At 44.1% G+C, this 22,804-nt stretch overlaps 1 protein-coding gene across 2 annotated transcripts in view; it reads right to left on the bottom strand.

Moving 5' to 3' along the window:
- Nucleotides 1–22,804, bottom strand: part of mecom (MDS1 and EVI1 complex locus) — a 748,693-nt gene that overhangs the window by 20,428 nt on the left and 705,461 nt on the right. For both annotated transcript variants that reach the window (XM_078206201.1, XM_078206208.1), the window contains 3 exons: nt 21,094–21,171; nt 10,618–10,787; nt 6,615–6,759 (listed from right to left, as the gene is read on the bottom strand). In XM_078206201.1, the coding sequence (XP_078062327.1) occupies nt 6,615–6,759; nt 10,618–10,787; nt 21,094–21,171 (393 nt within the window). The remainder of the gene's footprint in view (nt 1–6,614; nt 6,760–10,617; nt 10,788–21,093; nt 21,172–22,804) is intronic.

Genomic DNA, 22,804 nt, shown 5'->3' with positions numbered 1-22,804 from the left:
TTTATCTCCAAGCTTGGTGCGAATGGAACATTATACACATCCCTAACTGTGAAAAAACTTGGCATGTGCAAAGAAAACTGGAACCAACTCCCCCCTCAAACTTTTTCACTGCAACCTCTTGACACAACAAACAAGCAATGTGCCACTGTTACAATATGAAGTGCTTCCCACTTAAGTTTCCAATCTGTTGGTTTAATTGCCCTGGTGAAATTACTTGAGTATAATAGTGCTATTGATCCACGATCTTCATTCAGTAGTTTTGTTGGGTTGGGAATTTACTCAGAGCTCCTCCAGGTCCATTGCTAAATCTTCACAAAAAATGTGCTGGAAACCACATTCACATGCGCAAGTGCGTTTCCCGCCATTAATGAGGCAAAATTACGTCCCCTGGTGGGACACAAGACCCACGCTGAGGAAATACCTAACCAAAAGCCAAGGAACTGGCTAATATGTGAAGACATTAACATTCCTGGCTGATATTAGAAATTTGCTGCCGTTGCTCTTTTATGCTGACAGAAAATTTTAGACTCCTCCATTTTCCCACTGAACTGTTAATATATCTGATTTCAAAAATGTTTTTAAGTGCAATAATAAGAATGCATAAAATATAGATGAGAAAAGGATGTAAAATGTATTACAGCCAGCAAGAAACCACACAATCATGGACTCTACATTTCATTTTATTTATCCATGGGATGGGAATGTCACTAGCTAAGCCAACTCGGGATTGTCCATCCTTAATTGACCACGAGAAGGTGGGAGTGGTGAGCCACCTTCTTGAACTGCTGCAGTTCATCTGGTGTAGGAACACTGTTTGGGCGTTCCAGGATTTTGGCATAGCATCGGTGAAGGAATGGCGAGATAGTTCCAAGTCAGGATGTTGTGTGACTTGGAGGAAAACTTTGAAGTGGTGGTGTTTCTACACATCTACTGCTCTTATCCTTTTAAGTGGTAGAGGTTGTGGGTTTGGAAGGTGCTGTTGAAGGAGGCTTGGCTAGTTGCCGCAGTGGGTGCATCTTGTGGATGGTACACACTGCTGCCACAGTGCGTTGGTGGTGAAGGGAGTGAATGTTGAAGGTGGTGGATGGGGTGCCAATCAAGTGAGCTGCTTTGACCTGGATGGTGTTGAGCTTCTTGAGTGTTGCTGGAGCTGCACTCATCCAGGCAAGTGGGGAGTATTCCATCACACTCCTGACTTGTGCCTCGTAAATGGTGGACAGGCTTTGGGGAGTCGGGAGGTGAGTTATTCACCACAGAATTCCCAGCCTCTGATCTGCTCTTTAGCCACAGTATTTATATGGCTAGTCCAGTTTCATTTCTGGTCAATGGTAGCCATCAGGATGTTAAGTCGACCCTACTGGATTATTCTAAGTGAGTTCAACATCTGCAATGAAACCTTTCAAAGATAATACGTTTCTGAAATTTCTTGCTGCTCTTCCAAAGTAGTGAGTAAAACATTACACAGAAAGTAAAAGAAGGCATTTATAATCATTTGATTGTTGTTCACACCCTCAGAACATGTCATGGCCAGCCCTCGCCTGCTCCTACTGGTCTTTTAAAGCCCTAAATTAGATTCTTAATATTATTTTAATGAGGAAAATTTGATTTGATTTATTATTGTCACATGTATTGGTATACAATGAAAAGTATTCTTTCTTGCGTGCTATACAGACAAAGTATACCATTCATAGAGTAAGAGAGGGTGCAGAATTGGTTGCACATGGCACTGACTGTGGATTTCAGAATGTGGCAAGAATGGCCGTCCGAAGCGTGTTGTACATCTTGGCTGGGTACAAAACATGAGGGAAGGACGTGCAGTTGGGGTGAGATGGAGACAGGGATAGTTGCTGAGGAAGAAAATGTCGCAGTTTTTGATTTATTCATTATTGTCACAAGTATTAATATACAGTGAAAAGTATTGTTTCTTATGTGCTATACAGACAAAGCATACTGTTCATAGAGATTCTGCAAGTCATGTCACACTATCTGTAACCCCCACAGCTTGCCTGGACTTGCAGAATCTCACTGGCTGTCCTGTCTGGAGACAATACACATCTCTTTAATCTGTGCTTGACACTCTCTCCACTCACATTGTTTGACCTTTAAGACTTGATTATCTGTAAAGACTGCATTCCAATCATTATTCTGTAAATTAAGTTTGTGTCTCTGTATGCCCTGTTTGTGAGCAGATCTCCATTCCACCTGACGAAGAGTCAGCGCTCCCACGCTAGTGGCATTTGCTACCAAATAAACCTATTGGACTTTAACCTGGTGTTGTTAAACTTTTTACTGTGTTTACCCCAGTCCAACGCCAGCACCTCCACATCATTTTACAAGCCCTGCAGGGATGGGCTGGTAGTGGTGGTGGTAGAGGGGTGGGGCATAAAATGGCAAGGGAGGGCAAAAATTGTAATGTCTATTGTCTCCCTGCCGCCATGACATTTTACTAGCAGCCGAGAAGGTGAAGAATGGTTTTCCTACCCAGTTCCCAATTGGTCCACTAAGTGGCCAATTAAGAGCCTCTGCCTGCTACAACTGGCATTTAATAAGCGATAGGGTCTTTCCCTCAATGGGTGAGAATTAATCATGGTGGTCTCCCTGCGGGGTCATTATTCAGGCATCCCGTGGTCCACAGAAGGGGCTCTGCAGCGGCAATGGCCTCCCCCATCCTCACTAATATCCCACATCCCTCCCCTCACAGTGACTGCTCCTAGCGACCCCTGCCGTGACTGATCTGTTTGAGAGGGCTCCCATGTTATCCTCACCTTCCAGACACAGTCCAAGAGGTGGCCATCAGTTCTGATGGCACTGCTAATCTGCCAGCTGCATGTAGAGGTGGACTCTTGTCCTTTAAAGGGGCAGGAGCCCTGAAGGCTGCCAATTAGATGCCAGGTTGCCAGAAAATCCCGCCACGGTCCAACAAACAGCTGAGGTGGGGTTGCCCCAGTCTTTCAGACCCTCATACAATTATGGTCATAATGTTGCAGATGTGACCTCCCCATTAAGCTGAGATCCTGTTATTATATTTTTAAAATCCTACAAATTCAACCATCTGATTAGCTTTGTTGATAACAACCTCACATTGACAGGATCTTTACAGCAAATAATCACACACGAATCTTTCACCAAGCTGAAGTGTTGATCCTGTTTTTCTCCACAGATGCTGCCTGATCTGCTGAGTATTTCCAGCATTGTGTTGTTTATTTTAGATTTCCAGCATCTGCATTATTTTACATTTGTACACATGAACCTTCTTTGTTTTCCCCCTTTGCCATTGGTCATTATGAATGTGTTTGTATTTCCTACTTAAATACGTATGACTAGCATTTTATTAATTTGTCATTCCTAATTATGAATGCTAAATTTAATCCAAATCCCATTGTACTTTAACAATCCCCTTCCCATCATAACGGAGCAGAATTTCATGGCCTCTTCCACTGGTGGGACCAGAAAGTTCCGTCAAAGTCAATGGCCTTTTGAAAGCTCACCACATTTTTGGGCCCTGCCAGGGCCATAAAATGCTGCCCATTATTTGATGTCGCCAACAATTTTCCTTTAAATTTGTTTTCTCCTGTAAAAATATTGCAATCCTTTTTAAAAGGATATTTATTAGTGTCATGAGTAGGCTTACAGTAACACTGCAATGAAGTTACTATGAAAATCCCCTAGTCGCCACACTCCGGTGCCTGTTCGGGTACACGGAGGGAGAATTTAGCATGGCCAATGCACCTAACCAGCACGTCTTTCAGACTGTGGGGGGAAACCGGATGTAAACCACACAGGGAGAATGTGCAGACTCCACAGAGTGACCCAAACCAGGAATTGAACCCAGGTCCCTGGCGCTGTGAGGCAGCAATGCTAACCATTGTGCCACTCACTCTATATAGTTTATAAATAGGATAATAAGAAGAGGAGACTCAATAGGATTCAGTGGAACTTCAGCTGTGTTTGCCTCCCAGGCATGTCGCACTATCTTTTATTTCTGCTGCTAATAAAATGTTCATTACAGCTACTTAATTTGCCATATGAGCCCAAACCTCATGTGGAATTTTATTAAATATCTTAATGAAATCAAAATAATTCATAGCAACTGGATATATGTCACTGACCAATTTAGTAACCACCTCAAACAATTCCAGTGGATTTATGAGTCACATGATCTATTAACCCCAAAACTGATTATGCCATGGCTTCTGCACTGTTTAAATAAATGGCAACAGATTTCAATGAAATGCTTTTGAGGGCTTCTCGCACTTCCAGTGTTGGACAAGATGCTCTGTAATCCAGAAATGTATGTCCAATTTTTTTTCTTTTTTAAGAACAGTACATGATGTTTCCAATCATCCATTTACATGAAGATACATTCTTCCCTTTGTGGAGCTCATACAAATATTAACCAACTTTGCATTCCACTTCCTTGCTCATTTCTGTGGGCAATTCCACAACGTAGTTCCCCTTGGCCAGGCATCCCTGTGGTCCTTTCATTCTCGTACTTCTCAATAACATGCTTTACCAAGCTATACATCTGTTTTAGATTTCTGGGACAAGTAGGGCTGGAACTTGCCTGCAGTCTTCACTTGGTGAAAACCGATATGAAGAGTTTATTCCAACACCTCTACAGTTTCCTAGTTGATGGATTGTGCTTGAATAACCGGAGATTTCAACTGAACGTTGCATTGGCCTGTACACCTTAGCTGCCCATGAGATATTCTGAGCACAATCAAGGTACCTAATTAGCATGTGACCTGTGAGCATCTGGAACACAGTCACTTTTCACGTGGAGGCATATATGATCTTGTTAGATGTTCTTGTTAATAACACTTTAATTTTACAGCAAAACTACAAACAGTAAAGGTCAGAGCCATACTCATTCACTGTCACAATGAATGGATTTATCCAGGTCTCCAAGAGACTGTTTAAATATATCCCGCAAAAAATTGTCACCTTGTGTATTGTTAGATTAATACCATAATACAGCATGGATGCATTTAGTTATCCATCAAAAATTTGATTTCAAGGAAGAAAAATTCAAAAGTTAAATCTACCTACTTAACGACATATGAGCACGAATTACAGCTGAGTGGATAAGGATATACAATTCCATTACAAGCAAGCCAATAAATTAAAATAACAAAAATGTTGTTGACATAATGATGCCAGAAATATCCTTTTGATTTCAGTGTCCATAATGAGGTGCAGGTGTAAATGATTAAAAAGGGAGGGATCCCTTTTCAGTGCTGCTCTCAAATGCTGCAACTCCACAGGCAGACTGCGTGTTACATCTGTAAAATAGGAGATCAGGCCACAGATTCATTCAAATCGCTGTTTGACTCTGACGGGCTAATTGTGTGTTGAGTGACTAAGGACTGAAGCAATCCCTGCACGAAAGGACCAAATCTTTTTGCTGGATGTATGTGTTTTTCTCTCTCCGGCAGTCTGTGAATTATCTTTACCCCCACACCCCTTCTCTTCTCCTTGCCCTCCCACCTTTGTGAGCATCAGGAAGCATGGCACGGTGGTTAGCTCTGCTGCCTCACAGCGCCAGGGATCCGGGTTCAATTCCGGCCTCGGGTGACAGCCTGTCTGGAGTTTGCATATTCTCCCATGTGTCTGCATGGGTTACCTCCCACAGTCCAAAGATGTGTAGGTTGGGTGACTTGGCCATGTTAAATTTCCCCGCAGGTTAGGAGGATTGTGGGGAGAGGAGACTAAGGGTAGATTGGAAGGGTGGCGGGGGAGGGTGGGGTCTGGGCAAGATGGGGGCAGGGTGGTGTGGGTCTGGGTAAGATGTTATTTTTGGAGAGTTCGCGCAGACTCAATGGGCTGAATGGCCTCCTTCTGCACTGAAAGGACTCTATGGAAGAATTCTGATTCAGATCCATGCCAGATTTTCCTGCTTCTTGGTCAGTGTCTATACTACTCCTCAGCCAGCCCCTCATGGATGTACATCAAGAACACAACCCCATTTGAGGTATACTGTACTGTATCTGTTCTATCCTCAGAGCCACAAAGTGGCTCAGCTCCAGTCACAGGTCTCAGGTTCCTGCAGCTTCTGCCTCCCTGGAACAGTATTTAATACACTTACACAATTGCGCTTTGATGCCCTGTTGCCCTAATTGGCAAAGGTGGGAAAAATAATACATCAAAATTGGGGAGGCAATGGCCTAGTGGTATTATCGCTAGACTATTAATCCAGAAACTCAGCTAATGCTCTGGGGACCTGGGTTCAAATCCCGTTACGGCAGGTGGTGGAATTTGAATTCAGTTAAAAAAAAAATCTGGAATTAAGAATCTACTGATGACCATGAAACCATTGTCGATTGGTGGAAAAATCCATCTAGTTCACTAATGTCCTTTAGGGAAGGAGATGTGTTGTCCTTACCTGGTCTGGCCGACATGTGACTCCAGAGCCACAGCAATGTGGTTGACTCTCAACTGCCCTCTGAACAAGGGCAACTAGGGATGGGCAATAAATGCTGGCCAGTCAGTGACGCCCATGTCCCATGAATGAATTTTAAAAAATAATTAAAATGCATTTGGAGTAGGGCAATAAAATGATTCCCACTTGAACATGGAAACCAGCTCCTGCTTTGTCAGCAAGGTATGTTCCTCACCTCTCCTCCAAGGGCCCTGGGGAACGTTCAGTGTAGTTGCTGTTTCCAATGAAATTCCGGATTTCTGTAAAGTAGGAATCTTCCTTGTCGTCCAGAATGGCACTGCTGCTATCTATTTCGGAATGAGGTGAAGATGTTGCAGTACCTGTGGAAAATCGACAACATTGAATGTTTTAGTTTCTTTTTGGCTGGGAGGGGACAGTCACCTAAAAAAAGAGGGGAAATTGCAGAGTCAAATATTTGGAGAATTGTTTTTGTACAGTTTTAAAGTCACAAGTAGGCTTAAATCAACACTGTAATGAAATTATGTGAAAATCCCCTAGTCGCTACACTACGGTGTCTGTTCGGGTACACCGAGGGAGAATTCATCATGGCCAGTGCACCTAACCAGCACGTCGTTCGAACTGTGGGAGGAAACCCATGCAGACACAGGGAGAATGTGCAAACTCCACACAGGCAGGTGACCCAAGTTGGGAATCGAACCCGGATCCGACGCTGTGGGACACCACTGTGCTATCGTGCTGCCCCAAAGTGGTTGCCATGGGAAAATGGGTAAGTTTACAAACTTCTACCGGTGCGACACTGGTGAAACAGGAGCAGGTCTGAGGAACTTCACCCCTACATCACCTCCGGTGTAAACAGCCCAATGATAAAATCACCGGGAACAGTGATGTTGAAATATGTGGGCCCTGAAATTAAGCAGTGGGATAATAATTCACTATCGTTTAAACATATTTATCCAAAATTGATCTTTCAACCAGGAGACAGCGACCCATTTATTGTAAATGGATTCAGACCACTTCTAACATTTCCTATGTGCACATAATGTGTTTGGATGCTAATAGTTTCAGGGCAATGATTTCACCAGTTGGCTGTTAATTGCAAAGAAAAGCAGGTTCTCTTTTGTTTTTTGTTAAGAGGAATTTGACATCTGACCCCATGTTTACAACCAGCACAGTACCCAGTCATTCAATCAGTGATGCCATTAATTGCAACAAATTGCATATGAAGTTCATAACCAAGGCTAAACTAAAACAAAATGCACAGAATCCAAAACGTCTTGCACCAGCTTGGAATTTCTAAGCAGATGTTTTGGAAGGGAGCTGTTCTCATCTGCTCCAAACATACATTATGCCCAAAACCTTTCATATGGTAACAATAGCCCCTTTAGGATTTCTTCAGCATTGACTGCAGTGCTGTTAGAGTCCAATTTACTTTTCCTTCATAGTTGGACTTTTATCATTGGTATTGTTTCACTGACAAGCATTTCCCCAGTTTACCATGATTAAGAGACGTCTGGCCAGGAAAGATGAAAAAAAAAATTACAACCAAGAAACACCAGCTGATGGTCTACTTGTCCAACACCTATTTTCACTGGACCAAGATGACATTTTATACTGGCGAGGGTCCAGTTAGTATAACACATCAGTGTAACACTCCGGTTACAGAGTCTTTTGTGCCAAAATAAGCTGTTATCTTCCCGTTTTGTGTAGCACATCTACTTTCACTTAGAAATAGAGGGAAGCTTATACAAGCTTCAGCTTGAAAGAAGTTGTTCCACTCCGTTATTGATATGTAATGGGCATGAACAATGTTGAATGAATAACGATTGATGTGCGCCAATATTTTTCAGGTAAATGGCAAGAGGGCCTTGGCAGCCATGTTGAATTATGCAGCCAGGTTTCAGAGATACAGAGGTCTCAATACAGGAATTTATAAATAATGGGGAGAGTTTAAACACATTCTGCCAGGAAAGAACAGAGCAGTGAGGCCTTTAAAATAGTGTGTTCAATCTTATTGCCATATATAGGTAATCTGTGTGCAGACCCAGAAGACATGGGTACATCTTCAATGAATACTTTGTGTCGGTCTTCACAATGGAAAAGGATGGCGCAGTTGTTGGCGTCAGGGTGGAGGACTGTGAAAATGTTAGAGGAAATTAGCATAGAGAGGGAGGAGGCATTAGCAGGTTTAACAGTCTTCAAAGTGGACAAATCTGCAGGCCTGGATGAAATTTATGCCAACGGGCATACATCAGGGGCATTGGCTGTAATTTTTAAATCCTCTGACCACAGGTGAGGTGCCAGAAGACTGCTAATGTTGTCCCATTATTAAAAAAGGGTGGCAGGGATAGACCAGGAAATTATACACCAGTCAATCTAACCTTGGTGGTGGGGAAGTTACTAGAAAGAATTCCGAACAACAGAATATACCTTCACTTGGATAGAAATGGATTATTCAGTGATAAGTCAGCATGGATTTGTGTTTGACAAATTTAATCAAATTTTTTGAGATGGTTAACAGAATTATTGATTCGAGTAATGCATTTGATGTGGTCTATATGAACTTTAGTAAAGCTTTTGATAAGGTCCCTCATGGCAGACTGGTCAAGAAAGTAAGGGCCCATGGGATCCAAGGCAAAGTGGCACATTAGATCCAAAATTGGCTGAGAGGCAGGAAGCAGAGGGTAATGATAGAGAGATGTTCCTGTGACTGGAAGTCTGTTTCCAATGGAGTTTCACAGAGTTCTGTGCTGGGACCCTAGCTTTTTGTGGAGCACATTGATGACTTGGACTTGAATGCAAGGGCTATGATCAAGAAGTTTGCAGATGACATGAAAATTGGTAGGGTCATTAATAGCAAAGAAGATGGCTGTAGACTTGCAGGAAGATATCAATGGATTGGTCAGGTGGGCAAATCAGTGGCAAATGGAATTCAATCCAGAAAAGTGAGAGATAATGCACTTGAGGGCTAACAATGCAAAGGATTGCACGATGAATGGTTGGACCCTGGAAAGTACTGAAGATCAGAGGGACCTTGGAGTGCATATCCATAGATCCCTGAAAGTGGCAGGGCAGGTAGATAGGATGGTTAAGGCGGCACATGAGAGACTTGCCTTTATTAGCCGAGGCTCAGGGTGGGATTTTACGGCCTCACTCATCCTGAAAACGTAAAATCCCACCGGAGGTCAACGGACCTTTCCATTGTCTGCCCCTCACCAGCTCCGATTCCAGTGGCGGGCGGGGCAGTGAAATTCTGGCCATAGAATCAGGGAAATCATGCTGGAAAATGCTGGTTAGGCCACAACTGGAGTACTGCGTGCAGTTCTGGTCACCACATTCTAGGAACGATGTGATTGCACTGGAGAGGGTGCAAAGGAGATTTACAAAGATGCTGCCTGGGCTGGAGGGTCTGAACTATGAGGAGAGGTTGGGTAGGATAGGGCTGTTTTTCTTGGAGCAGCGAAGGTTAAGAGGGGACCTGATAGAGGTGTACAAGATTATGAGGTTGCAGAGTTAGGGTGGGTCGGAAGGCCTTTGTTACATTAGTAAAGGGGTCAATAACCAGGGGGCATAGATTTAAGGTGAGTAGGAGGCTAAGAGGGGAATGGAGGAGAATTTCTTTTCACCCAGAGGGTGGTGGGAGTCTGAAACTCACCGAGTGCTAGAGACAGGAACCCTCATTAGATTTCAGAAATATTTAAATATTCACTTGTGCTGCCATAACCTGACACTTTTGCATTTTTCGGTAAAATTTTGCCATGAACTCTCTTTCTCTCTCCACAAATGCTGCCATACCTGCTGAGCAGGATTTTATGGCCTCGCTTGACCAGAGACCAGAAAATCCCACCCCAGCTCAACAGACCTTCCCATTACCTGCCCCTTTGCTAATTAAAGTAGTTTACTGATCTTTGTGTCTGCCTCGTCCTGTTACTGCTTCCTAAATAAAAAAGGACGGGGGGGATGATGTGCGTCCAGTCTTGTACCAGTGTCACACGACCCGCACATTGGGGATAAATTGTAGTCTTATTTTCCCATTCCTTTGCAGGATGTGATCAGCCTCAGATTGGGATCTCGCTGCACATGTGGAATCCACCCTTTAATCTATGAAGCTATTTTCTTTTTTTAAAAGAAATAACTCAATGGAAATACTCAGTACTACAGTCCAAAAGTTCAAAGGCAAATCTCAATGCCAAAGCCCAATCTCAGTTCTGCTTGCATACCTGACATGTTTCCATTCTCATGTTTTTTCAGATGTCTGTCCAGATTGGTCTGTTGACCGAAGCACCTGTCACACAGGTGACACTTGAATGGTTTTTCCTTGTTGTGAATGTTGCGAACATGCCGTTGCAGATTGGAAGAGATACTGAATGAGCGATCACAGTATTTACACCTTTAAAGAAAAAGGGATGGTGGATGAGTAATATTTCTTAAGATCAAACTCATGTTCATGGTTTTGAAAACCTTTGTGACTTAACGCTAGAAAAAAAACGTACATGTTATGCCCGCAATAGAGATCTTGTTCAATATAATGCCTTGAATCAAACTAGTTTGCCGGAGCTTAACGTGCTTAAATTATATTTAGGTAGAGTTCTATTCAAAGGGCTCAAAATAATATAGGATCTAAAGTAAGAAAAGTAAACAAATGGATGTGTTTTTTTAAAGAGATAGGGTTAAGTATTGGTTAAACTTTCTCAACATGGTTGTGAACATCTATTGTACCGTTCAAAGCATTTCTTCTTAATGGCTGACTATGGCATCTCAGAGTTCCAGAGTACTCACTGGAAGCACTTTGGAAACCAGAAGAGATGTAGTATACTGGTTAGTCTGGAGGAAGAAACTTTTATTGCTTGGTTCATGTACTGTGACTTGGTTGTAGCACTTGGCAATCCATACACATCAGTATAGTGCACTAATCTTGGTCTGGATGCTCCTGACCAGTCATGCCTTTCCTTAAATTTTAACAAGTGTACATGTCGTGCCAATCCAAGGCAAGCTGTGGTTAGCTCATTTGTTTTTAAGCAACACTCTTGCACTCTCTGGGTGGGGTGATTGATGGACAGTAGAATATTTCTTACCGAGTAAAGGAGAGGGGTGAGGAAATAAACCGTTTCCTCCCTCCCCAACTAATGCACTTTGTTCCCACCGAATATGGAGGAGCCTTGCATTTTCACCTGAAGTTCAATAGGAGGTGGGAGATAGTAAAGGTCAGTGCGTATAAAGAGAGAGGGTCCTGTTTCTGTACTGTGTGTTCCATGTAATTAGATGATTAGTGGCTCCACTGTGGACACACAGGCGGAGCTGCAACACTGAATTATACAGCTGTGTGATGTTCCCTGACAGATAAGTCTTCAGAATAGAAGTTACACAATCGGGGCACTTAGCCCAGATTGGGGTTGCCAACTGTGATTATATCTATTCCTGGAGGTTTCATCACATGACGTGCTCCTAAGCTCCAGCCATTAGTCAGCCAACACATCGATCCTGATGATTTACTGCCTTCCAAAGCCAATTGGAAGGCAAAAAGCCTCACTATCCAATTGGAAATTACTCAACTGTCAGCCAAATAGCCTTTGTTTCTCCATTTTCAATATTTCTTAGATCTCGTGAAGCGAAATGATCAAGGAAAATGGCAAAACAACAATCTTTTTTAATGTCTTGATAATTTTTCTCCACAATTGCCCACAGCAGTGTTCCCCGAGATTGATCTTCAAATCCTGGAGACTCCAGGTCAATCTAGGAGGGTTGGCAACCCTAGCCCAGATGTACTGGTTTCTTCTTTTCTGCATGTTGGTGCGTGTGCGGGGTCTCTGTGATTCTACGCCTTTGGTAACATGACACATTTAGAAATTGCTCAGTTTGCTCTATCCTGTGTGATGCAGCTTCTAAAGAATGGCAAAGGAGGCCAAGATTTTTCATGCAAAATTGTGTCCAGTGATTACATCTTTTCTTCTTCCACGATTAGCTCACTCAATTGCCAGTCCCAAAGGAAGCTCTTGTTATCTTCCAAAAAAAGATTGCAATAAACAGAGTAAATGTTTAATTCTGTGCCAGCGTACGCAGTTTAGTCTATCAAGCTGGTACTTGAGGCATCGGTTTTCATGCCCTGCAGTCATTTAAAGTCCCTTGGGCCTTTACTGTATTTCTCCATAAGCTGTTACACAGACATAGAATAATTATTCTGACTGCTGTTTCTGGCAGATCGCCAGCAGACTTCATCACCCTTATTTTTCAACTTACTTCCTCCTGATGACTTCAAAAAAATATATCTGTCACATAATGAAGCATGGCGATTTTTCATTGTGAAAATTATTTAATGCAGTGCTAATTGCTTCAGTCTCGCAAAGCATTAGAGACGTGTAACCTGCGTCATGATTGCAGTTATATATAAACCATGGATGGTGCAGTCTAGTTCCACACAGCCCCGCAAACTCGGGAACAGCACAGCCTTGGGGGCAGGCCGTGCAGAATGTTCCAAATCACTTTTCCCTGCCTTATCACTGGAAATCTCTTTGCTGATTGCACAGCCTACAATTTGGATTGCACAGCATTTTAGAGGCTTTCTGTTGTTACAAGGATCCCTTGTAGTCATTAACCATGGGTTGCCCTTGGATGGAACTTTCCATAAGCAATCTTTACTGCTGCATTACCTGCGCGTGTAAGGATGTTGCAGAGTCCCCATTTTTACTCAGGTTGGGAGTTTGGTGTGGGGGTGGGTAAGTTAAAAGCAGACGAGTGATTATGTACATTTGCTGTTGACTGAGTTAATTAAACATTGCTTGTTATTGTCAAATAATTAAGCAGATTTTCCTGAGTGTCGCCAATTGGTTGACCATTGTAGAACCCTTCTGATTTTCATTTCAAATCAGTGGAAGAGACAAGCAGGGTATTTCTATTTTGGGCTACCAATCTACCATGCCAGTTTAGCGCCTTGGGCTAGGGTGTGGGGGGGATGGGTTGGGAGGGGGAGAAAGTAGTGCAGAAGTTGACAATCTACCGCAATTTGTTTGTTACATTTGCACATGTGTTACCGGTTAGGTCTCTCTGTGAACTGTAAGGCGTTACAGTCTGCAGATGATTAACATACAACACATGGTCCATGTGATCTCCTGGACAGGCTTTACTTGCCTGAAGCGGTTGGAGAGGAATTTTCCAGGAAACGTTTCCCTGCAATTCTGACTTTTTCAAGAGATAACCTAACTGCCGTGGGTGAGTTTAGGTGAGGGTGGGGGGAGGGGAGTGCGACACTGGTGCAGTGCTTGTGTCAGCTGTGAAGCGTCTAGTCATTGGTAAGTTTTGGCTCATGATGGCTTAGCCATCAGAAGTGTAGGACAAGCTAGATCAGCAAGATGGTGCACTTCTGTCTGTCATTATCATATGTTTGAACAAGACCCTACGAGACAAAATAATCTGAATAACTCCAAAGATATTAGGGAGATATTGCTATCCAAAAAACATGCTAGGGATGGATTACAATCAGGGTATCTAGGCAGATAAATTGGCACAGGGTTTAGTTCTGTCCTGCATAAAAACGACCTGCACTAATAACGTGCCTTTTGTGACCACAGGATTTTCCAAAGCGCTATACAGCCAATAAGGGATGCTTATAAACTAAACTTATAAAATTCTAACAGGATTAGACAGGGTAGATTCAAAAAGAATGTCCCCAATGGTGGGGAAGTCCAGATCCAGGGGTCATAGTTTGAGGATAAGGGGTAAACCTTTTAGAACTGAGGTGAGGAGAAATTTCTTCCCACACAGGCTGGTGAATGTGTGGAATTCAGTACCACAGAAAGTAGCTGAGGCCAAAATGTTGTGTGATTTCAAGAAGAAATTAGAAATAGCTCTTGGGGCTAAAGGCATCAAGGGATATGGGGGGCGGTGCGGGGGGGGGTAAGGGTGGATCAGGATATTGAATTCAATGATCAGCCATGATCAAAATGAATGGCGGAGCAGGTTCAAAGGGCCTACTCCTGCTTCTAGTTTCTATAAGGTACTTTTGGAGTGTAATCACTGTTGGAATGTAGGAAACACAGCAGCCAATTCGCACTCAGCAAATTCTCATCACCAGTAATGCGATAAACACCAGATAATTGGTCTTTGGGATGTTGTTGCTTGAGGGATAAATATTGGGCAGGAAACCATGCACAACTTCCCTGCTCTTCTCCAAAATGGTGTTGTGGGATTTTGTTTGCCTCCACTTAAGATGGGGCCTCAGTTTAAGGCCTCATCTGAAAGATGTCACCTCTGACAGTGCTGCACTCCCTCGGTACTGCACAGAATTTATTGCATGTGTGAAAAAAACCTAACTGGTGAGTAAGTGGTGAGTGATCTATTAATGCGGGGGAGTGGATGTTTTCTGATAGCATGCAGGTTAGGTACTTTTTTGGGATCTCTGGTTGGGATCCTCCTGCTCCAGCTCACTACTGGAAGTTTCAGAAGCAGAGGTACCAGTTAAACCAAGTGCAAAAACGTACAAGGTTAAATGACATGATTACTGGATCATATGTGGGAAAATGTTCCAGAAAAACAAGGTCGAGCACAATGAGTCAAGAGGAACGAAATGAATCTCTAAGTTTGCAGATATGGAGGATGCTTTCCAGTTACAAGTGAATGTTTAAAGCAACTTTCGTCTCATTGCAAGAGAGTTTGATAAATTTTCAAAAAATTATAATTAGTAAACGAGCTGTTGTCCAGAAGCCAGTGTTGAGTGGAGTGAGGTACTGAGGAGGGTATCAAGGTCTCAGGAGTGTACCGGCAGACAGGAAGGTGGGTTGAAGTGTGTCTACTTCAATGCAAGGAGCATCCGGAATAAGGTAGGTGAACTTGGAGCGTGGATTGGTACTTGGGACTACGATGTTGAGACCATTACGGAGACATGGTTAGAACAGGGACAGGAATGGTTGTTGGAAGTTCTGGGGTATAGATGTTTCAGTAAGAGTAGGGAAGGTGGTAAAAGAGGTGAAGGAGTAGCATTGTTAATCAAGGATAGTTTAACGGCTGCAGAAAGACAGTTTGAGGGGGATCTGAAGTTAGAAATAGGAAAGGAGCGGTCACGTTGTTAGGAGTTTTCTATAGGCCCCCAAATAGTAATAGAGATGTGGAGGAAGAAATTGCAAAGCAGATTATGGATAGGTGTGGAGGTCACAGGGTAGTTGTCATGGGTGATTTTAACTTTCCAAATATTGATTGGAACCTTTATAGGTCGAATAGTTCGGATGGGCAATTTTTGTACAGTGTGTGCAGGAGGGTTTCCTGACACAATATGTGGATAGGCCGACAAGAGGTGGAGCCACATTGGACTTGGTACTGGGTAATGAACTGGGCCAAGTGTTAGATTTGATTGTGGGAGAGCACTTTGGAGATAGTGACCACAATTCGGTGTCTTTCAGTATTGCAATGGAGAGGGATAGGGCCATACGGCAGGGCAAGGTTTATAATTGGGGGAGGGGTAATTATGACGCGATTAGGCAAGAATTAGGGAACATAAGATGGGAACAGAAACTGTCAGGGAAAGGCACAAATGAAAAGTGGAGCTTGTTCAAGGAACAACTACTGCGTGTCCTTGATGGGTATGTCCCTGTCAGACAGGGAGGAAATGGGCGAGTGAGGGAACCATGGTTCACAAAAGAGGTTGAATGTCTTGTCAAGAGGAAAAAGGAAGGATGAGAAAGCAAGGTTCAGTTGGGTCGCTTGAGGGTTACAAGGTAGCAAGGAATGAGCTAAAAAAAAGAGCTTAGGAGAGCTATGAGGGGGCATGAGAAGTCCTTGACGGGTCGGATCAAGGAAAACCTCAAGGCCTTTTACTCTTATGTGAGAAATAAAAGAATGACCGGGGTGAGGTTAGGGCCGGTCAAGGACAGTGGTGGGAACTTGTGCATGGAGTCAGAAGAGATAGGAGAGGTGATGAATGAATACTTTTCTTCAGTGTTCACCAGGGAGAAATGCCATGTTTTTGAGGATGAGAGTGTGATACAGGCTGAAGCTGGTAGATGTATTAGCAATTTTGAAAAACCTGAGGGTCGATAAGTCCCCTGGGCCAGATGGGATATATCCTAGGATTCTTTGGGAGGCAAGGGATGAGATTGCAGAGCCTTTGGCTTTGATCTTTGGGTCCTCACTGTCCACGGGGATAGTGCCAGAGGACTGGAGAGTGGTGAATGTTGTTCCTCTGTTCAAGAGAGGAAACAGGAATGACCCTGGTAATTATAGACCGGTTAGTCTTACTTCGGTGGTTGGTAAGTTAATGGAAAAGGTCCTGAGGGATAGGATTTATGACCATTTGGAAAGATGCAGCTTAATCCGGGATAGTCAACACAGATTCGTGAAGAGGAAGTCTTGCCTCACAAATTTGATTGAATTCTTGGAGGAGGTAACTAAGTGTGTAGATGAAGGTAGAGCAGTTGATGTCGTATACATGGATTTTAATAAGGCGTTTGATAAGGATCCTCATGGTCGGCTCATGAAGAAAGTAAGGTGGTGTGGGATAGAGGGAAATTTGGCCGATTGGATAAGTAACTGGCTATCTCATAGAAGTCATGATGTGGAGATGCCGGCGTTGGACTGGGGTAAACACAGTAAGAAGTTTAACAACACCAGGTTAAAGTCCAACAGGTTTATTTGGTAGCAAAAGCCACACAAGCTTTCGAGGCTCTGAGCCCCTTCTTCAGGTGAGTGGGAATTCTGTTCACAAACAGAACTTATAAGACACAGACTCAATTTACATGAATAATGGTTGGAATGCGAATACTTACAACTAATCCAGTCTTTAAGAAACAAAACAATGGGAGTGGAGAGAGCATCAAGACAGGCTAAAAAGATGTGTATTGTCTCCAGACAAGACAGCCAGTGAAACTCTGCAGGTCCACGCAACTGTGGGAGTTACAAATAGTGTGACATAAATTCTGATTCTAGGATCGCATGATAAAGACTCAGGAGGAAAAAAGCAGAAATATTTATGTGAAATAGTGTGACATAAACCCAATATCCCGGTTGAGGCCGTCCTTGTGTGTGCGGAACCTGGCTATCAGTTTCTGCTCCGCGACTCTGCGCTGTCGTGTGTCGCGAAGGCCGCCTTGGAGAACGCTTACCCGAATATCAGAGGCCGAATGCCCGTGACCGCTGAAGTGCTCCCCAACAGGAAGAGAACAGTCTTGCCTGGTGATTGTCGAGCGGTGTTCATTCATCCGTTGTCGCAGCGTCTGCATAGTTTCCCCAATGTACCATGCCTCGGGACATCCTTTCTTGCAGCGTATCAGGTAGACAACGTTGGCCGAGTTGCAAGAGTATGTACCGTGTACCTGGTGGATGGTGTTCTCACGTGAGATGATGGCATCTGTGTCGATGATCCGGCACGTCTTGCAGAGGTTGCTGTGGCAGGGTTGTGTGGTGTCTTGGTCACTGTTCTCCTGAAGGCTGGGTAGTTTGCTGCGGACAATGGTCTGTTTGAGGTTGTGCGGTTGTTTGAAGGCAAGAAGTGGGGGTGTGGGGATGGCCTTGGCGAGATGTTCGTCTTCATCAATGACATGTTGAAGGCTCCGGAGGAGATGCCGTAGCTTCTCCGCTCCGGGGAAGTACTGGACAACGAAGGGTACTCTGTCCACTCTGTCCCGTGTTTGTCTTCTGAGGAGGTCGGTGCGGTTTTTCGCTGTGGCGCGTTGGAACTGTTGATCAATTAGTCTAGCGCCATATCCTGTTCTTATGAGGGCATCTTTCAGCGTCTGGAGGTGTCTGTTGCGATCCTCCTCATCCGAGCAGATCCTGTGTATACGGAGGGCTTGTCCGTAGGGGATGGCTTCTTTAACGTGTTTAGGGTGGAAGCTGGAGAAGTGGAGCATCGTGAGGTTATCCGTGGGCTTGCGGTACAGTGAGGTGCTGAGGTGACCGTCCTTAATGGAGATGCGCGTGTCCAAGAATGCAACCGATTCCGGAGAGTAGTCTATGGTGAGCCTGATGGTGGGATGGAACTTGTTGATGTCATCATAGAGTTGTTTCAGTGATTGTTCACCATGAGTCCAAAGGAAGAAAATGTCATCGATGTATCTAGTGTATAGCACCGGTTGAAGGTCCCGTGCGGTGAAGAAGTCTTGTTCGAACCTGTGCATGAAGATGTTGGTATATTGAGGTGCAAATTTGGTCCCCATGGCTGTTCCGTGTGTCTGGATGAAGAACTGGTTGTTGAAGGTGAAGATATTGTGGTCCAGGATGAAGCGGATGAGATGTAAAATTGCATCTGGAAACTGGCAGTTGTTGGCGCTGAGCACTGAGGCCGTTGCAGCAATGCCATCGTCATGGGGGATGCTGGTGTAGAGTGCTGAGACATCCATTGTGACGAGGAGCGCTCCTGGTTCAACTGCTCCATGTGTGCCGAGTTTCTGTAGGAAGTCCGTCGTGTCGCGACAAAAGCTGGGGGTTCTTTGTACAATGGGTTTCAGGATGCCCTCGACATAGCCGGAGAGGTTCTCGCACAGGGTCCCATTGCCCGATACCAACCTCTGCAAGACGTGCCGGATCATCGACACAGATGCCATCATCTCACGTGAGAACACCATCCACCAGGTACACGGTACATACTCTTGCAACTCGGCCAACGTTGTCTACCTGATACGCTGCAAGAAAGGATGTCCCGAGGCATGGTACATTGGGGAAACTATGCAGACGCTGCGACAACGGATGAATGAACACCGCTCGACAATCACCAGGCAAGACTGTTCTCTTCCTGTTGGGGAGCACTTCAGCGGTCACGGGCATTCGGCCTCTGATATTCGGGTAAGCGTTCTCCAAGGCGGCCTTCGCGACACACGACAGCGCAGAGTCGCGGAGCAGAAACTGATAGCCAGGTTCCGCACACACAAGGACGGCCTCAACCGGGATATTGGGTTTATGTCACACTATTTCACATAAATATTTCTGCTTTTTTCCTCCTGAGTCTTTATCATGCGATCCTAGAATCAGAATTTATGTCACACTATTTGTAACTCCCACAGTTGCGTGGACCTGCAGAGTTTCACTGGCTGTCTTGTCTGGAGACAATACACATCTTTTTAGCCTGTCTTGATGCTCTCTCCACTCCCATTGTTTTGTTTCTTAAAGACTGGATTAGTTGTAAGTATTCGCATTCCAACCATTATTCATGTAAATTGAGTCTGTGTCTTATAAGTTCTGTTTGTGAACAGAATTCCCACTCACCTGAAGAAGGGGCTCAGAGCCTCGAAAGCTTGTGTGGCTTTTGCTACCAAATAAACCTGTTGGACTTTAACCTGGTGTTGTTAAACTTCTTACTATCTCATAGAAGACAGAGGGTGGTGGTGGATGGAAAATTTTCAGACTGGAGACCAGTTACCAGCGGTGTACCACAGGGATCAGTGCTGGTCCTCTGCTATTTGTGATTTTTATCAATGACTTGGAGGAGGGGGCTGAAGGGTGGGTCAGTAAATTTGCTGATGACACCAAGATTGGTGGAGTAGTGGATGAGATGGAGGGCTGTTGTAGCCTGCAAAGAGACATTGATAGGATGCAGAGCTGGGCCGAAAAATGGCAGATGGAGTTTAACCCCGATAAGTGCAAGGTGATTCATTTTGGGAGGACAAATTTGAATGCAGATTACAGGGTCAATGGCAGGGTTCTGAGGAATGTGGAGGAACAGAGAGATCTTGGGGTTCATATCCACAGATCTCTGGAGGTTGCCACTCAAGTGGATAGAGCCATGAAGAAGGCCTATTGTGTGTTAGCGTTTATTAGCAGGGGGTTTGAGTTTAAGAGCCATGGGGTTATGCTGCAACTGTACAGGACCTTGGTGAGACCACATTTGGAATATTGTGTGCAGTTCTGGTCACCTCACTAGAAGAAGGATGTGGAAGCATTGGAAAGTGTGCAAAGGAAATTTACCAGGATGCTGCCTGGTTTGGAGGGTAGGTCTTATGAGGAAAGGTTGAGGGAGCTAGGGCTTTTCTCTTTAGAGCGGAGGAGGATGAGAGTTGACTTAATAGAGATTTATATGGTGATGAGGGGGATAGATAGAGTGGACGATCAGAGACTATTTCCTCAGGTGGATGTAGCTGTTACTAGGGGGCATAACTAGAAGGTTCATGGTGGGAGACATAGGAGGGATGTCCAAGGTTGGTTCTTTACTCAGAGTGGTTGGGGTGTGGACTGGACAGCCTGCTGTGATAGTGGAGTCGGACACTTTAGGAACTTTCAAGCGGTTATTGGATAGGCACATGGAGCACACCAGAATGATAGGGAGTGGGATAGCTTGACCTTGGTTTTGGACAAAGCTCGGCACAACATTGAGGGCCGAAGGGCCTGTACTGTGCTGTACTGTTCTATGTTCTACCTTTTGACACACATATTCCCATTTGTCCTTTAAAGTGTTTAATTACATTGGACCCCGATTCAGAGGCTCTGTCAATGGCATATTAATAGACTAAACATGATACACAATACACTATTTAATGTGACAACTTAGATTAGTGCCCTTAAAGCTAAGATAAAAGCATTCGCCCCATTTGTGCGTGTGTGCGCACACTGTGAAATACAGTGTATTAATAAGATCTTCTTGCATGTGCAAAAATGTCAGGGCAGTGACTTTTTTTTAAAAAACTGACTGGCAAACATCTCAATTAAAGGAGCAACTTCTACGCAGGAACATCTTAGACCTGGGATATTGTGATAACTCCCAATAATATGCTGATTTTAACCTGTAAGGTTGCTCTCCAGTGTGTGTCCGAAGATGCCGGGTCAGGTTTGCAGATCTTGGGAAAATCTTACCGCAGTATCTGTAAGAGGAAGAGAAACAAGATCAGACAGATTGTTACAAGGAACAGACATGGAATTCAGCTTGCATTACTTTGTTTGGTGCACAGGGAGTAGGGAAAGATTTTTTGTAAAATGCCGTTTATTTATAAATAATGATTCGAGTGGTTAATTTCATCTTGAAAGGAAACCTCTTTTTCTAATTACAGCAATCTGAATGTCGTTAGGCAGGAAACAGAACAGAGCTTTTCCTGGCAACTAAGTACTTTGGCTGTCACCTCCTGAAATCGGGAGCAAAAGGGGTTTTCAGAAATTGTTCAAAGGAACACACAATTGTAAATCCCCAATTGTTTTCTGTGCTGTGCTAATGCTCCCTTATTACAGGCTGCTTTCTTTGAACTCACTCACTTTCCTGGTCCCCATCCTGCCTTGTGCACCATCTCCAGGTAAGAATGCTATTTTGTCCATGGTCCGTAGAATCATAGAATCCCTACAGTGCAGAAGGTGGCCGTTCGGCCCATCGGGCCTGCACCAACTACCAATCCCACCCAGGCCCTATCCCCGCATATTTACCCTGCTAGCCCCCCTGACACAAAAGGGGCAATTTATCATGGCCAATCAACCTAACCTGCACATTTTTGGAGTGTGGGAGGAAACCAGAGCACCCGGAGGAAACCCACGCAGACACAGGAGAACATACAAACCCCACACAGACAATCGGGAATTGAATCTGGGTCCCTGGCACTGTGAGGCAGCAGTGCTAACCACTGTGCGCCCCCACCAGTGTCATTCCAAAACTGAGCACCCAGAGGTAAGGGCAGCCTAGTGGGATCCTCTGTCTGATTCTCCCTCCTTCCCTAGGGTGAGGCATTGGTTTCTGCTCAGCACTCTATCACAAGACAAAATGGAGATTAGTAATTGGCTGCAGAAGAGAATGGCACATTATATCACCGTGAAGGAGCAGGTTAGTGACCCAATGCCTTGTGCTCTCCTCATAAACCACATATGGATAATATTTGTGTTCTGAAATTATATAATCATATATAGACACAACAAAAAAATTACTTCTGATTTTCATCCAAGTACACAATGCGCAGATGATAAAATTAGTCATGAACAAATGAGTCAAACCAGACAGTCTCTCAATTTGTTTACTGGTCACAGTACCAGACAGGCTGGAGTACAGTCCCAGCCAGATTGAAGTAGGAGTACAGAATTAGCCAGAGTACGGGGTTCTCAGTAAATCCAGTACTCAGTAAACTGCTGTCTTCAAAGTAGAGTAGCAGCGAACTCATCAGATTGCAATTATCTCCTGAGGTCATAGTGCTATTTGGGCCAGAATATATAGATAAAACCGGAATGAAGAAGTTCATAAAAATATGGGAAATTACTCATTTAACTTGAGGTCAGCTAGCAGTTGGGCCCTGCAGGAAACGTACCAGTTTTACCTGTCCACTTCCAATCTTCATTGCTTGATCGTCACTATGTAGTTGGGTGACATATCTGATCTCTTGTGTAGATTAATCTTTTGCAGCTCAACATTGAAAAGACCAGAATAATTCTTTGGTCCCACCATGAACTCCATACTCTAACTCCTGATCCAATCATGCTGCATGGACGTCCATCCTGACAATGCATAAACTCACTATCCTGCTG

The sequence above is a fragment of the Mustelus asterias genome, chromosome 3, assembly GCF_964213995.1.
Source record: "Mustelus asterias chromosome 3, sMusAst1.hap1.1, whole genome shotgun sequence".
NCBI lineage: Eukaryota > Metazoa > Chordata > Chondrichthyes > Carcharhiniformes > Triakidae > Mustelus > Mustelus asterias.
The sequence above is the reverse complement of the archived record's forward strand: the minus strand, read 5'-3'. Positions and strand labels throughout refer to the sequence as shown.